The sequence below is a fragment of the Lactuca virosa genome, chromosome 3 (assembly GCF_052849685.1).
Source record: "Lactuca virosa cultivar CGN04683 chromosome 3, Lactuca_virosa_CGN04683_v6, whole genome shotgun sequence".
NCBI lineage: Eukaryota > Viridiplantae > Streptophyta > Magnoliopsida > Asterales > Asteraceae > Lactuca > Lactuca virosa.
Genome location: NC_136428.1, coordinates 129,918,152 through 129,936,790, shown reverse-complemented (window position 1 = coordinate 129,936,790; position 18,639 = coordinate 129,918,152). Strand labels below are relative to the sequence as shown.

At 41.6% G+C, this 18,639-nt stretch overlaps 1 protein-coding gene across 1 annotated transcript; it reads right to left on the bottom strand.

The window, feature by feature from the left end:
* Positions 1 to 1,508: 1,508 nt before the first annotated feature.
* LOC145166553 (aspartic proteinase nepenthesin-2-like) lies at positions 1,509 to 3,162 on the bottom strand. Its single transcript, XM_079085559.1, has one exon. It carries the CDS (start codon positions 3,145 to 3,147, stop codon positions 1,723 to 1,725), a length of 1,425 nt encoding a protein of 474 aa, XP_078941685.1. The 5' UTR covers positions 3,148 to 3,162; the 3' UTR covers positions 1,509 to 1,722.
* Between the last annotated feature and the right edge of the window lie 15,477 nt (positions 3,163 to 18,639).

The following is an 18,639-nucleotide window of genomic DNA, read 5'->3' as shown; positions in this document are numbered from 1 at the left end:
TGTCGCGAAACTTCGACACGTCATAACTTCTTCGTTATGACTCGGATTTCGGCGTTCTTTATATGTACGGAATCCTTGTAACATACACTATAACATAGTTAATATTACTCCTTCTAAATAATCTTCCATCAAAAAGTCATTTTTGATGCTTATCGTCTCTAAATTGACTAGCCCGGATCTACGAGTGTTACATTGTGCGGAGTGCACGCATGTATAAGATCGAATTAGAAGCTGGTTCGATGACTAGTCGGGGGTCCGGGGGCATCGCCCCCGGGTCCGTGGTTTCCAAAGGGGCAGCGCCCCTTTGGCGGGGTCTAGGGGCAGCGCCCCTAGCGGGGTCCAAGGGGCAGAGCCCCTGGCTGGGGTCCCTAAATCCTCGTTAGTTTTGGTAACCCTAAATCCTCATTAAATCCGGATTTACATTACTTGCTTCCAAAGCAACTAATGACGGCCCAACCTAATGAAACCCTAATATCGTTTATTATATAAACGACTCTTCTTTTTAGAAGAGGGTTACGATCTTAAGCTCTCGTTTTTCATCACACTTTCACAGAATCCTCTAGCATTTTGGCTTACGATTTCTGTGCCTAGAATCGTAAGTGTCCACTCGGATTATCCTATGCTGAATTTCTTGTAACCCAGACATAGGGTAGAAATATCAGTTCGGAAAGTGATATCACGATCCAAGTCGGTATCCAGATCTCCACCACAAACTCTAATATTCCCTACAGGGTTTTGGGTTTGGGTATGGTTTGGTTGATGGGACAATCAGAACATTTATATTGAGGAGTACATGGGAACCAAACAAGGCTGCTTCCGGTATCCATGATAAAGGATAGTTTTTGAGAGGGTGACCCGAAACTTAGAAAAACAGAGTATCCACCAAATCCATGAGCAAAAAAAAGAATTTGAGCGACAGAAGCAGAAGCAGAAGAGTTGTGGTTGGGGATTTTCAGGTGGTGGGCTCTGGCTAGAGAAGAAGATACGAGGTAGTTTATGGTCCGCAACCATTGATGTTGGTTGGTTGCAAATTCTGTAGAAGGTACTGCAATGTGTTGTGTGAGGGAAAGTTTGAAGGTGGTCTTTGAAGAAGAAGAAGATGAGGAAAAACTTAGATAGAGGATGGAGATAATAAAAGTGAGAACGGAGAGATGACAAGTAGCCATGGAAATTGGAATTAGTTAAGAAAAGGCGGGCTATGGAGAAGTGTTTGATTCTTGACTTTTTGTGGTGCATACTAATTCTCATTTTTGTGGTGCATAAGTGCATTACTCTTTCTTTTTTTCTTCAATAATAAAGATTATATATTTCAAGAATAAAGATTATATATTTCAAAAAGTCTTGGTCTTAGTATTATGCATGATTTGGTGGCTGGTGCTGACTCACATACCATCTGATTAGTCCTCCTCTTTCCAAAATCATCAGTCTTGTTGTCTTGTTTTATGGATAGGAAAATTTGCCTAGAAGACATTTCGTTTACAAAAAAAAAAAAAAAAAAAAAAAAAAAAATATCAAGATCATAAAAACACCAAACCATAAACTAAAGTTACAATTCATCCCCAATTATATATAATTCATTTACTATAGTGTAACTATTTTTTCGAAGTCTATGACGTAAGAGTTATCTTATTATAGTTTCGTATTATAGATTAACACCAAATTCATAGCTGGAAAGTAAACGATGCCACGATGGGTCGGGGTAATGTTTTCCTTTTGGATTCTTTAGTTGCATTTCTTCTTCACGAAACCAAACCTTCCATTTTCCAAATCATACTCCACGTATATATCCTGCTGTTGGTAATTTCCTATGATTATCGACGGCCCACTATTCAACTTGATTGGAAGGATCGTCATACACGCCACGCCGGGCTCCACCTGAGAGAAGTAATCGGCCATCGGCAGTGATAATTTGGCTCCGCCTTCAAAATCAAACATTAGCTCGGGAAACACCGGCGGCTTGTCTCCAATGGTGTAACACAACGGTGACTCCTTATCAGTAGTGTTAATTCTTTTATACTTGTACATTTGAACTTCAAACTCTTTTGCTACAAGATCGTAGATAGGATAATCCATGATCGTGAATGTTGTGCCGGAATCGATGATGGTTCCCCCGTTGCCATCAGATCCGGGCACCAATAAACGATCTGGGATATTTACATCTTTGCCACCAATGGTGATTTTCTGGAGGCTTAAGTAGTAGAATCCTTCAAATCTTGACGGATTCTTGAGGAACTTGGTGTAGCTGATCATCATGCCTCCATCTCCGGCGCCGGAACTTGAAGAATCCCGATGGAGAACAAGCTCACTGCTGACAGTCTGATTGTCATCGAACTGATGAGAGACTAAACAATATGAGAACTTTTTAAGACCCATCTGAGCGGGTAAAGAATCGGGTCGACGTCCAAACCCGAGAATACCCTCGGGTAGTCCTGCGGATAAGATTGAGCATCCGACAGCGAAATCAGTGACATCCCCCTCAGGGAAATGCAACGTCTCCGACAGCAGTACTCCGGCTGTTAACCCAGACCCATACACTTGCTCGTAAGAACAAACCTGTTTGGTGGCGTTGCATTGAATTGTCTCAGGTGTCCGAGGAACCCACCCACATTTGGTGTTATTACAACCGAGAATTTTAACAGAGGATGAATGTTTGGGCATGAATACGGGGATTTTGGAGGAGGAGGAGGAGGGACAATCATAACATGTATAACGATCAGTACATGGAAACCAAACAAGGCTGCTTCCGGTATCCATGAGAAAGGATAGTTTTTGAGAGGGTGACCCGAAACTCAGAGGAACCGAGTAATATCCGCCATTTCCGCGAGGAAAGAGAGGGACTTCGGAGGTGGAGTTGTTGGGGTTTTTCAGGAGGTGGGCTCTGGCTAGAGAAGAAGATACGAGGTAGTTTAAGGTCCGAAACAATGGATGTCGGTTGGTTTCGAATTCTCCAGAAGGTACTGCAATGTGTTGTGTGAGGGAAAGTTTGAAGGTGGTCTGTGAAGAAGAAGATGATGATGAAGGTGAAAAACAGAGACAGAGGATGGAGATAAGAGTGAGAATGGAGTGACGAAGAGTAGCCATAGAAGTGGAATTAGTTAAGAAAAAGGCGGGCTGGAGAAGTGTTTGATTCTTCTTGTTGTGGTGCATTACTATTTATAGCAAACTACATCTCTTTTTTCCACATTGATGTACAATTCTCAATGCAACATTTACTTTACTCTTTTATGATAAAATTTATATATATTTCAAAGTTTTTGGTCTTTTTTTTTTCTTGAACATAGGTCTTGATCTTAATTAGTACTGGAACATCATTTTTTTTTGTATTGTTTTATGGATATCACATTAACCAATATTTTAAAGTAGAAATTAAATATTCTTTTATTTTTTGTTCCTATTAATCCTCATACCCAATTAAATGTTGACATATATAACATTTAATGCTCGTTTTAATATAGTAATGTGTCACATGTCATCGTTTAAATTTGTATGAGGATTAGTAAGAACAAAAGGTAAGAGTATATTTAATTTCTCATTTTAAAAATCGGTTTTTTTAGTTGAACTGGTCTACTGATCGGTTCAATTGATTCCATAATTTTAACCGGTTCCATAATTTTTATATATTTTTAATTTTTCTAAATACATATATACATAAAACCAAGAATTTGACATCCAAAAACATAAATCATTATCGTAATTTTATGTATTTTTTATTTTAACGAGTTGATTGAAATCCAACTATCCAAGCACAATAAACCGATTCAAACGGTTTTTTACCGGTTTATCACACCGATTCAACTCAGTTTTTTAAGAAACCTTCCAGATCATTGTTGAACCACTCTCGTCTCCGATTCCCGGTTCGACTGGATGGTTCAAACCGATTTTTTAAACATTGATAGGAACCACAAACATTCATATCTTTCACTATGATCTATATGGTATTTATTTGTTGCGACTTTCGTCTTTATCAAACAAGAAATAACCATCTTGCATCTATGTATTCTTTTACAATTTTTATTATTATTTGTTTTAGTTTATAATTAAAAAGAAATAGCTCATCCGCCGGTCCTTCCACCCTCTTTCTCATTTCATCTCACTAGTATTAATATAAAATAGAGTAAATTATTGGAATTGTCCTATGGTTTGGTTAAAATTGCATGTTTGGTCCCTAACTTTTGTTTTGCACTCGGGCCGTCCCTATAGTATATTTTTATTGCGGATTTGGTCCTTGCTATATCTAAAAAACTAAATCGCTCTTACTAATTCTTTTCTTTAATTAATTTATTGGCTTTTATTATTTATAAAATAGAAAAGCAATATGTATATGACCCACCCCTCTCCTTTATCTCCTAACCTTCAACTAGATCCCCATCTTGTTTTACAGCCACCATATCCCTATAGCGAAAATCCTTTAATCAGACCCACGAGTCACCGCTTTCTTTTCCGGCAAACTCGTAATCCTGCTAAAACCCTAGAATCCGAGCCTCAAGTCCTCCATCGTCGCTCCACCTGTTGTCCCTAACCCCTGCATCTGGTTTCATCCTCAATTTTGGCTAAAACAAGACTGAGGACGCTAAACCATTACCAAAGTTCCTCTTCGCTACCATTAAATCCCTCATTTCTTTCTTTCTTTTATCAAACAAATCCTACATCAGCCATCATTTTCATGTCAGAAGCAACCAATACCGTCAAAGTAGTCGGAGATATCTACAACGAGAAAGAACCATCACATGTTGCGTAGGTTTGATTTTGATTTGGTTCACCATATTCGATTGGAGACTTATATATTTGGATTTTGGTTTGGGGGTTCAGGTTCATCGGAGCAAGGTTTAAGGATTTAAGTTCATCGATGCTAGTTTTTGGTTTCGATTTCTGCAACGACCAAGCCACCATGTATGGATTCAGTTTCTTGATTCAAGTTCATTCCATTTGAAGCTCATCAGGTTCATTTTTGGTTTTGAATAGTTTGATTTTTACATAATTTGATTTTAAGTTCATCCATGATTTTTGGGTTTTGATTTCATCAATGATTTATTGTTTGAGTGTCGATTCATCCATGAGTTCTGAGTTTAATTTTCGGGCATGGTAATTGGGTTTAATTTATGGGATTGAGCATCCCTTGCATCGATTTAGGCACTGATTATGATTTATGGGGTTTGATTTTTTTTTGTTTAAATTTTAGATGGAAAGAAGAGAGGTGGTGATGGACGATGTTAGTGATGCTTGTGTTGGTGTTAATCTTTGATTGTGGAGGTGGTGGTGCCGAAGAGGATTTACAAGGCTGGCTGTAGTGTTATGGAGGTGGTGGTGAATGGTTGGATTTATGGGTTTGAGTGGAGGTATCGGTGGTAGTTGAAGGTAGATGTTGACGACGGAGGTTGGTGATTAGAATATTGTGAATGATGGGATCCATATGATTTATTTAACAAGTTTATTTAAAAGTTTAGTAATAAATTAATAATAAATAAATGAATAAATAAGGGTAATATCGTGTTTTCATGTTAGTTACAGACGAAAATCACAACAAATGAATACAGACGGTCCTAGTGCAAAAAAATGTTAGGGACGAAACACGTAATTTTGACCAATTTTGACCAAACAATAGGGACGATTTCAGTAATTTACTCAATAAAATATTAAATACGAAGAGTAAACGAGATGTTTATTTTTATTTGAAATAAGTGAAAATTATGAGAAAAAAATAAATAAATAAATAAACATGCAAAAAATAAATAAATTAAAATTACGTGTTTAGTTGTCAGACATGTGTACTAAACGGGTTAATTATAACAAAATATTAAATACGAAGGTTTAAACTATAATTTATTAGAATTTGAAATTTGAAATTAATATAGTCATTATGATATGTTTAATTTATGGAAACTAAATTAATGATATATTGAAAAATAAAAAATAACGTAATGACAAGTGGAAAATAAATATATTTACATTACCATAAATTGACATTTGATGAATTAGAGAATGACATATGTCAATAAGATTTTTATTTATTAGGGGGGATTTGAAGAGGTCTTATTCTTAAGTGTTATTTAAGGGAAGAAAATGTGTTATATATATATATATATATATATATATATATATATATATATATATATATATATTCCTATTCTAATAAAAAAACAGGTTTATTTTCCTTTTGTCATGTATCATTCTATGAGGTCTCCTAATTAATTTCATGTCACTTGTCAACCTATTGATTCTCCATTTCAAATTTTAAATTTTAAATTTTCCCACTCCAATTAAATTAAACTAATAACATTAGAATAAAAATTAAAATAAATTTAATATATATTATAAGGTCACGTATTTATTTAAATTAACGATTATAATTTTATATAACTAAAAAATATCTCTTAACTAATAATTTATTTAAAATAATTAATTAATTATTTTGAATTTTTAGTATGAAGGTTTAATTAAATTTATAACCGTGGTTCCCACAGGTTATAAACTAGTATATATATATATATATATATATATATATATATATATATATATATATATATATATATATATATATATATATATATATATATATATATATATATATATATACACACACACACACACTCAAAGAGAGAGAGAGAGAGAGGTTTCATTAAGAGTATAAAAAAATATAGATCTTGGCATACCGGCACGGCCGAAATGATTATGTAGTGTTGTCGTTTTCTTTTTCCTCTACCGCCTTCCCCACCACCACAACCGCCACCGTCACCACCATATATATATATATATATATATATATATATATATATATATATATATATATATATATATATATATATATATATATATATATATATATATATATATATAACCAAGATCAAATAAGAAGAAAATTTTGGTAGGAAGATAAGAAACTTTTTATATGCATATTTTTTTAACCAAAAATCAAAATGATCATTAAATAATTCAAAAGTATGATGATTCACAAGAAAAAAAAAAGTCTTCATGATTCATTTTTAACTAAATAAAAAAAATCCACTTACATAACAATTTTAGTAAATAACAATGAAATCATCGTAAAAAATGAATCATCGAGATGTTTGTTTTGGGAATTTTTGTGTGACTTATGTTATTCTTGATTCATCTATTAATTCATTTCGTATGTTCACCAAAACAATATGTAGAAAAAAAAAACTCTTACCTTTCTACCGAAAAAAAAACAAAACACCAACTCATAAATGAAAATTTTCATGTGTTTCTTACATTTATGTAACGACCCAAAAATCAAGGGTAAAAATTTCATTTTTAATATAGCTAAAACATTGATACCAATTATTTCAATCATTTCAAATCATCGTTAAGTAAAACATTTATCAGAGTTCATCCCAAAATCATTCATTGCGGAAATCATAGGTGTGTGTGCACTGCGATCAATCCAAGCTCTTCTTTTCCAAATCGATGATACCAGAAACCAAAACTGTAAACCGTAAGCACAAAGCTTAGTGAGTCCCCCAGAGCATACCCCACACACAATCCACATAACACATATCATATTAGCTGTAAAAACTATCTCTACCACATAAGCCCTACATATAATCATATAAGGAAGCCATAGAAACCCTCCAGGGTCTTACACCTACTGCCACGGGAACCCCCACGTGGTCTTATCTGCCATGGGAACCCCCACATGGTCTTCCTGCCAAACAAGTCATAATGAAAACTATACATACAAACATATGAGCTAAACATACAAACATGTAAGAATGCCCTGGAAACCCTCCAAGGTCTTACACCGGGTGCCACTGGAACCCCCACATGGTCTTATATCCAACTGCTTCGGGAACCCCCCGGGGTCTTCCATGAAAGTATCACAAAGACAACTAGCATACCAAATTCTACACAATCAACTAGCATACTGCATATATAAATATTTGCCATGGGAACCCCTGCATGGTCTTCACATAAATACATAATGTATCCATAGCACATTCGCAACAATCATCACAACTAAATAAATGGGCCGACCTTGGTGCCTTACACCCATTAATATGGTGAGAAGACTAACCACGCACTGCAGAAGCTTCCCACATGAATTCCTTAGCTGTTCCCCCGCCAGCTTCCCGAGCTGTCACTACCAAACAATATACCCAATTAGCAGTTGGGTCCCATACCATAATCCTTAATCCATGCATGGGGTAAAATGGCCATTCTACCCCTGGTCCGGTAAGATCCAAAACTAAGGTCCAATCCCAAAACAAATGCCCAACACTAAGTAGGCTTTCCAAACCCACTAGTGGCCCACTAATGGCCCAATTTGGCAAATTGGGCCCAACCCCTCTAACGGGCCTTACCCTAAGCCCAAAAATATTCCTGACCCAAAACATCTGACTTCTGATGGCCCACTAAGGCCCAAAGAACCAAAATCCCTTGCATGGCCCAAACCGAGGCCCAAAACTCGCAAGACCCAAATCTGATTAGTACGCTGGGTGTACTCCTATATACGCTAAACGTACTAGCCAAATGGTGTGTACGTTGGGCGTACCTGCATGTACACTCAGCGTACTCCCCTGTTAAGACATTTTCCCATTAAGTGCTTAATAATCAGATCCAGAAGCTACAATCACAGATCCAAGTCCTTTTCAACGTCTTAATCCATAAAGTCACTGACTTGGTGACTTTGCATGCCCCAAACAAGTCCAAACTCCAAAAATGATAAACTACTTCCATGAAAATGGTCTTAACTCATGCATGAACCCATAAAGACCTCCAAGATGGCAACTTTCTACCTTAGAGACTCATTTAACACTGAGAGTGGCAACTCTAAGTCTAAGAATCGGATTTCAACCATAGAGTTCCATCCTTGGGACCAAAATGAACTAAAAATCATAATGGTAGATCTAAGAGATGAAAGATCAAGATCAAAGCTTTATACCTTTATCAAGTTGAGAATGAGTCACAAATGCCAGATCCACAAGCTCCTCCTTGATTCCCATCTTTGCAACAAGTTCCAACTTCTTAAAATGCACCAAAAACCACCCAAAATGCACCCACAAAGCTCACAACACTCTTGGATGAAGCTACCACTCGAAATTAGGGTTTTAAGGCTCTGAGAATGAAAGGGAGGCGCACCCCCTTGAACTTAAGGTGCTTAAATAGTGAGCCAACCCTAAAAATTAGGGTTTTGGAGATCCTGGGCGTACGCTGGGCGTAATCCCCGTACGCTGGGCGTACGTCTTCAGCACCCGCGATTCATTAACCAACACTACGCTGGGCGTACTCACTTGGCTGCCACCTTGCATGCACGGGTTGAAATGCAAACTTTTCCATTCAAGGACCAATTCTGCCAACAACTTCGAAGTACTATAACTTCTTCGTTCTAAGTCCGTTTCCGACGAACTTTATATCCACGAAAAGGTGGCAAGAAGCGCTACGCTCCTAGCTACTCTCCAGCATTAAAACCTTTCGAATAAAACCCAAGACCCATAAAAGACCGAATTGTCAGATTACGCTTATACCCTTGGCCTCTGAAGACACAGTCGAACACTTTTCAAAACCGGGTGTTACAACTCTCCCCCATTTAAATTAGATTTCGTCCTCGAAATCATTCCTTACCATTCCTCACGCCAAATAACTAAGGCCTCATGGACATAGCCCCGAGCATACAATAGCCTTTCCAAGGCAACCGAAACCAACCCTCGTAGGATTCTAGAACCCGAAGATGAACGAATTCCGTGCAACCTGATCACATCTGCTTCATCCGAATCTGAAGTTCGAGATGGTCTGTCTCCCTGACGACTGCCCACATCGAATCATCATCGAAATGATTTCACAAGAAACCAGCCTAGATAGAATACATCCCACTCGTAATACCTTGAGGCTTCCTAAAGAACAAAATCACTGATCAACTTCGACTACCGAATAACAAGCAATTCCACACACTGAACCCAAATTACTGAAGTCGCCCCTACTCCTCTTGCTGCCACATGTCTGCTTTCCTAGAGAACACCCGGGGACCTCCCTGATCCCAACCTGTCTGCCAACTATCCGGAACACCGTACACCTACCCGATTGCTGAGCCAAAAACACACTCAGTAGTCCTCTGTGACCTCTGAAGAATACCTCGTCTAACCAAAACTGCCCTATCTCCTTCAATCCATTTGATCCATCCGGTCGAGATAGGCTGACAACCTGTCGCCACTGAATCTGACGCAAAAAGGTGAATACTAACAGAATAGTTGTAGTCTTACATCATACCCGGTCTCCTTCGACCTACCGTTTCCTGATTCCGACATGTCGTGGCTCCATTACGGATAGAGCCACCTGAGGCACATCACAATGGCTTAAACTACCATCAAACCAACCCGTTCACCACCCTGGAATTCTGCCCTCGACGCCCTTGGCATATAGATGCCCCACATCCCATCTCACTGAAACAAAATCATGCACGAATTCTGATTCAGGTTCCTATCCAAATCCGAATTGTTACTACGCTCCTATCCAGAGATCCTCGGATCGGCATTTGCATAATGCTCCATAACTTCCCGTCATCCTTTACTCGACCGATTAATTAATACCCTTAGCCGATTCCCTGAGACTTCCAGTCTCGGACCCGATCCAACCACCAGGTTCTTATGATATCCAATTACAGGGCTACCCAGCCGTAGCCCTACAGAAACATGCACTACTTGACCACAAGATCTTGTATCACGAGGTCCAACCCTTAGCTCAGCAGTCTCTACCGGTTCCAACCTGAATTCCCATAACCATCCGGGCTCGCCCCCGAATAACTGATTGGTCAATCACCTCTGGTCCTGATCCTAACTAAGTTGTGACTCCCCTACAACCCTGCGAACTAGCCTGCCCTAGTGCAAATCACCTGAAAGAATACGTGAATGCTACGGCACCCCCGTAGTCTTACAACACTCTCTACTGCTAGTGAATGCTACGGCTCTCCCGCAGTCTTACAACACTATACCCTAACTGACCATTAGTGAATGCTACAACTCCCCCGTAGTCTTACAACACTTTCACCCTTGCTTCTGTCCTGGGTACCTGGACGGTTCTCCCCCACTTAGATCCAACTAAGTCCGCTCGGCACACGAAAACTGAAGGATTCCCAATCCTCATTACGTTCCAATGTTCACCTTGCTGACGACCGGTGCTTACCAAATCTTGAACACCATGAATAACCCTTCCAAAACAACACGATTCCCGAAATCCAACTAACACATCTTGTGTCCCAACAATGCCAATGACTCTAGCTGTTCACACTGATATCACACTCAGATCTCAGAGTCCAAAGGTCGGATGCTCCCACAACACTTCAGCGACAGCTTCTCTCTCTCTCCCTCGGCAACTCCGAGAGGCTTTCCTAACATAATTGCAAAGGTTACTGGAACCTAGTCACAACTCCCTCGTTCAAGCGTTTGAACCAACTCCGAAACTGACTGGAGAAGGTACACTCACTGCTCCTCCATGATCGTCAGACAGTCGACCTCCTTGTCGTCCACCTGAACACAAAGAAAATATAACGGCTTGCTCCCAATGGGCAATCCCTGAAAATGTGACCAAACCTGCTACACCCGTAGCAACCCAAATCACTGAACATATTCCGATAACGACTCGAGGCAATCACGGTACACGCGGAATCCGCTCTGTGAGATACATCCGTCTGAATATCTCTCAAAGATTCCTCGACATGCTTAATGGCATCTGACAACCCTTGCTAACCCAGACAATAGCAGAAAACCGACCCGAGATCTAACTTATCATAATTTCCAAGAGATACAAATACCCGATATCTACCGGATATAGCCGAAGATAGCATATCCGCAACCATCTGGAGGAATCCTGACCACCTCCTCCTTGGTCACCTCGACCACCCTGAGAACATGATGAAACACTTCATTCCGATTCCAATGACAATCCAAACCCTTGGAACGAAACTCTGTCGTGCATTTTCTGCAAGCGTTGCACTGGATCCGACCCTGCTGGCCTCTCAAAGGCTGGTCCAAACTCTTAGGTCTCCCCCCTAGACCCTCCAATAAGTTCACCTGACCTGAACCTCTCTCATTGAGGTACTCCTAGTCAATCTTCCGTCCTCGGCTCTGAGATCCATATCATTCAGGGTCTCGCACCCTGACAAACTCACCAGCTCAAATGCCAACGGCTGAACTACAGAAGTTGGAGCAACCTCTCCTCTAAACCGGCTATAAACTATTCCCAATACATAGTTTCAAATCCCAAAGCGCAATAAATTACACAATCAACCCTTGCCTCCTGATACAAGAGATCCAAGGTGAACTCGAAATCTTGGCAGTCATTCTGCTAACTGGCTCACCACCGGAGCGGGGACAAAACCTTGGTCCCACCCATGCGTGCTCATCCTCACTCTGCAAAGCAGCTATTCCCACGATCAAGGCATAACCAAGAATTATCCTTCTCATAAGCTTCTCAGATTCTCCAAGACTCTCACCGATTCGAGTATGGATCCTGTGCTTTCAGTAGTACGGGCCCAATACTACTTTCCACAGTTATCTATACTTTCCTCAGGAATCATCTCGAATCCTCTAAGTCACCTACTCCCATGATGTACTAAATGTCTGCTAGACAACAATAAGGTATCCACCAAAGCACCTCCTAGGCTCCCCCTCGGTTCCCAACCTCACTGAATCGCCCCACTAACTAGCTGGAGCATATCCTAGGCTCTCCTAGGTTCCCAACCCACCCATTCCTCAGCTGCTGAAATATTCCCAGTAATGTCAACTAGTTACCTTATAAATATAACCACATGCAACAGAGATCGGATAATCTTTCGAGTAACAGCCTCAATCCTAGAACGGTTAGACTCAAACGAGAGCTGCACAGTAGGGCTGAATCCGTCACTCTGAGATTATCCAGTCTGTGCCACATGTGACCTAGCATATTCACTTAGTAGTTAGCTCACATTTCTAGAAGTCCCACAGAGCACAAAGCAATCAGCATTCGGACAATGGAAAAACTAACCAACATATTCCAATCAAACAATTCTATTTATACATACAATTCACAATCAGGTGTCTTCTGTCACTGATCTCATCCTAGGATCATCCTAGGTAAATCTCCGACCCACAAACCATCATAGAACATTCAGCCCACATACCACCACTCATGTTGTCCCCATCCATCCATCCTCGCTGCCGGCTGCCTTATGCATGAAAATTATACACATAACAGGATCTAATAGACTGTCGAATAATAGACTCCGCCCTAAGACCACATGAAATAAGGTCAAATCAGCTATTCTAAGGCTATAAGATCCTAACCGTATACAATTTTCAAAACATACACATTACAGTTATCAATACCAATAATCATTCTCGCACGACATCCAGTATCCCAAAGGCTACAAGCATCACATATCAGGCCAATCTATTGCTGACTACTCAGCTCTAGCATGCAAGTCTACAAGCTCATACAACATATATAGGCATATCCACTAGCCCTAACTAGCATGCGATACTCAGATTCATAATCAAATCATAACAGATAACCCATGTGGGTATTCTGGGGAAACTTACTTGAGCTCGGCTGATTGCATGCACCACACCTTTTTCTCTTTTCAAAACTCTTTTCCTTTTCTCACAACTCGTTTTATAAAAATGATTTTCTTTTGAAACTTTTCATACCAAGTCCTCAGTTTGAGTTCAGTCACACCCGAGAGTATGCCCGAATCCGTCAAACCAAGGCTCTGATACCAACTTGTAACGACCCAAAAATCAAGGGTAAAAATTTCATTTTTAATATAGCTAAAACATTGGTACCAATTATTTCAAACATTTCAAATCATCGTTAAGTAAACATTTATCAAAGTTCATCCCAAAATCATTCATTGAGCAGGTGCACTCACTGCTCCTCCCTCATCGTTAGACAGTCGACCTCCTTGTCGTCCACCTAAACACAAAGAAAATATAACGGCTTTCTCCCTATGGGCAATCCCTGAAAAGGTGACCAAACCTGCTACACCCGTAGCAACCCAAATCACTGAACAGATTCCGACAACGACTCGAAGCAATCACGGGACACGCGGAATCCGCTCTGTGAGATACATCAATCTGAAGATCTCTCAAAGATTCCTCGACATGCTGAATGGCATCTGACAACCCTTGCTAACCCAGACAATAGCAGAAAACCGATCCGAGATCTAACTTATCACAATTCCCAAGAGATACAAATACCCGATATCCACCGGAAATGGCCGAAGATAGCATATCCGCAAACATCTGGAGGAATCCTGACCACCTCTTCCTGGGTCACCTCGACCACCCTGAGAACATGATGAAACACTTCATTCCGATTCCAATGACAATCCAAACCCTTGGAACGAAACTTCGTCGTGCATTTTCTGCTAGCGTTGCACTGGATCCGACCCTGCTGGCCTCTCAAAGGCTGGTCCAAACTCTTAGGTCTCCCCCCTAGACCCTCCAATAATTTCACCTGACCCGAACCTCTCTCATTGAGGTACTCCTAGTCAATCTTCCGTCCTCGGCTTTGAGATCCATATCATTTAGGGTCTCGCACCCTAACAGACTCACCAGCTCAAATGCCAACGGCTGAACTACAGAAGCTGGAGCAACCTCTGCTCTAAACTGGCTATAAACTATTCCCAACATGTAGTTTCAAATCCCAAAGCGCAATAAACACAAGCAACCCTTTCCGCCTGATACAAGAGATCCAAGCCGAACTCGAAATCTTGGCAGTCATTCTGCTAACTGGCTCACCACCGGAGTCAGGACCAAACCCTGGTCCCACCTATGCGTGCTCATCCTCACTCTGCAAAGCAGCTATTCCCACGATCAAGGCATAACCACGAATTCTCCTTCCCATAAGCTTCTCAGATTCTCCAAGACTCTCACCGATTCGAGTATGGATCCTGTGCTTTCAGTAGTACGCGCCCAATACTACCTTCCACACCCATCCAAACAAGTCCAAACTCCAAAAATGATAAACTACTTCCATGAAAATGGTCTTAACTCATGCATGAACCCATAAAGACCTCCAAGATGGCAACTTTCTACCTTAGAGACTCATTTAACACTGAGAGTGGCAACTCTAAGTCTAAGAATCAGATTTCAACCATAAAGTTCTATCCTTGGAACCAAAATGAACTAAAACTCACAATGGTAAATCTAAGAGATCAAAGATCAAGATCAAAGCTTTATACCTTTATCAAGTTGAGAATGAGTCACAAATGCCAGATCCACAAGCTCCTCCTTGATTCCCATCTTTGCAACAAGTTCCAACTTCTTAAAATGCACCAAAAACCACCCAAAATGCACCAACAAGTCCTATGAACTCGGCGAGTCCAAGGTTAGACTCCCCTTTTTCTGTTATGGTTCATGGGAACCAGTTGAGTGAAAGAAAGGTTTTAGAGGGTCCAAGGGAGTGACCCAAACGTATTGGGATAAGCCATAGTCCTGGAGTTCATAGGACTCGACGAGTGCACGAGCAGACTCGGCGAGTCCAAGGCAATCTCCCAACTCTTGAAGATGAACTCGACGAGTTGTTCATACAACTCGGCGAGTCGAGGACAGGACGTGTTCTTAGGATGAAGATGGACTCGACGAGTGTTCATACCGCTCGGCGAGTCGGAAGAAGGTTCATCCGAGGGTGTGTTAGAAGGAGAACTCGTCGAGTCGTTGCTAAACTCGACGAGTAGGGACGTGGATGAGTACAGTTAAAGAAATAGGGACTCGACGAGTTGACGACCCAACTCGGTGAGTCGGGTCAACTGGAAGTTGACTTTGACTTTGACTTGGACTTGGTATGGGGTAAAATAGTCATTTTACCCTAAGGGGTAGAGATCTGATTCTGATTAAGTGTTTTGTGGGGATTATAGTCGGAGGAAATCCGGAGCAGCAGCAGTCAGGGATTCCCCGCACAGATTATCAGCGGCTACTCGTTTGAGGTGAGTTACCTTCAAGTAGCGGTGGGTCTACGGCCACAATGCCGGCCCACCAGTAGGAGTTGTTGTAGATGATTGTCTTTGTGATAATTGTCTATGTTTGTTATGTTTGCTACTACCTGATATGTTATGTGCTAGTATGATATGATGTTAGCAGTAGGGGAGATAGTCCCCAAGATTTCCGGTCGATAGGGCCGAAGGGGGTAGTCATACCCAGTCATGCTAGATAGAATATGATTATGTGTTACATGTTATGTGGTAGTAGTGGTGGGGTGAAATAGTCCCCAGTATCCGGTCGAGAGGACCGAAGGGGAGGCCAGCACCCAGATATGCTAGGCAGTATCCGGTCGAGAGGACCGAAGGGGAGGCCAGCACTCGGATATGCTAGGCGGTATCCGGTCGAGAGGACTGAAGGGGTAGGTCGGGCACCCAGATATGCCTGACAGTATATGTATGTTATGTGATTGTATGGTATGCAGTACGATGGGGGAACTCACTAAGCTTCGTGCTTACAGTTTACAGTTTTGGTTTCAGGTACCTCTTCAGCGAAGGGGAAAGAGCTGGCGCGGTAGCGGCACATCATACACACACGCATTGATTTTCCGCACTTGAGATATTCTGGGATTGTACTCTGACATGTTGCTATTATATGTTTTGGGTTTTCAGACATGATACATTGATTCACAAAATGATATATTGTTACGCAGTTTTCTTATGAATGTTTTATAATCCGTTAATTAAAATGAAATTTTTGGACTCGAAATTTGGGATGTTACAAGTTGGTATCAGAGCCCTGGTTTGAGGGATTCGGACACACCTTCGGGGTGTCTGAACTCAAATCAAGGGATTTAAAAGATTTTTACAAGAAAAATGGTTTTCTAAAAGCTAAGTTAAAATAGTTTTGAGAAAGAACGAAGTGTGTGATGTGCGTGACCGGCCGAGCTCAAGTAAGTATTCCCCAAAGTACCCATACAAGTATATATTATGTTTATTAGTTTCAGTAGAAAAGCATGTTAGAATAGGACTAAGGATCTAGGAATGATGCCTTATGTGCCTGCTTTATGTGCTTCAGCTTATGAGAATTGCATGCTAGTATTGAGTAGATAGTAATAGGATAGCCTGTTTAGGTTATGCCTGGTAGTATGAGCTCAGCATTGTATGCCAGTAAAGTTTCCTGTTCTGAGGATAGGATTGCTTGAGATCGATCCCTTTGGTCTGAATGCTGCTTGCTTTGTGCTTTGTGGGACTTTGAGTGATGGGAGTTAGCTGTTAGGTGAATACGTTGAGTCACATGTGATAAGGGTTGGATAATCTTAGATGATTGGATTTGACCCTATTGCGCAGCTCTTGTTTGAGTCTAACCGTTGTAGGGACGAGTCTTTTACTCGAAGGATTATCTGAGCCTCGTTACATGTGATGGTACTCAAGTAATGGCTAATTGGCATTACAAGGAGGTCTTCAGCAGCTGAGGACCAGTTTGGGTGGTGTCAGAGATTTTCCCTAGGATAAGCCTAGGATGAGAGTAGTAGAGATCAGTAACAGTAGCAGTGACTTGGTGGAGTCGAGGCGGCTCTTGAGGAAAGTACGGATAGATGTGGAAGGTAGTATGGGCCCGTACTACTGAAAGCAGAGGATCCGTACTTGAATCGAGAAAGGCTGAGGCAAGACCAAGGAGCTCGTGATGGAGGTGATCCCTCTAGATGTAACAATATCACTGACGGTTGTCATTATGTATTGCAGAATGGTGGTACTGCGTCCGAGGCCAGCTGTTGGCAGTTCAGGAGAGGGATCGGGTTCGGGCTTAGGTTCCGAACCAGTGGATGAGAGGCTACGCGAGTTTATCGCGTCCGAGATCACTACAGGCATCCTTGATGCGACCCCGATCATCTTTGGGTCGATCAAGGAAGGGATTGTCGAGCTGATGGAGGATCGCCTCCGGGCATTCAGGAGCGACATGGCGACCAGCCAGTCGGGATCACGCACACTGTCCTTTAAGGACTTCAGGGGCAGTGGTGCGCCAGATTTCCATGGGGCGAAGGACCCCATTGTGGCCAGACGGTGGATTGCAGACATTGAATCTGCATAGTTGACCAACTTCTGCCCTGAGCGGTCGAAGGTGAGATATGCAGCAGGATGCTTGAGAGATAGGGCCAGGGATTGGTGGGAGTCGGTTGGTGACTCTCTGGGAGCCTCAGCTGTTGAGGCTATGACGTGGCCGGACTTTGTGACTCGGTTCAGAGCGGAGTTTGCACCTGCAGTGGAGCTCCAGCAGTTGGCGAGGGAGTTCTTAGATATGAGACAGACTACGGATACTGTGGCAGAGATCACCGCCAAGTTTCGGGAGAGGGCGTTGCTAGTGCCCCAGTATGCGGGAGATGAGGATATGAGGAGGACCCGCTACCATGACATGCTGCGGGGCGACATTCGGGAGCATGTTAGTTTTTTAGCTTGCCCTACCCTGGATTCCATGATTGCCAGGGCAAGGGAAAGGGAGATTGATCTGGAGCACATCCGGAAGAGGAAGGTCGAGGAGGGACAGGTGGTTGGGGCTTCGGGGAAGAAGCCCAAGGGATCAGACGTTGGGCCAAAAGGCCAGCAGGGCCGAGGCCGCTGCAGGAAATGCGGCAAGTCACATGAGGGAGTATGCAGGTTGGGATTGTCGGGCTGCTACAAGTGCGGCAACACGGGGCACTTCAGCAGGGATTGTACCGCCCCTGCACCCACTATTCAGA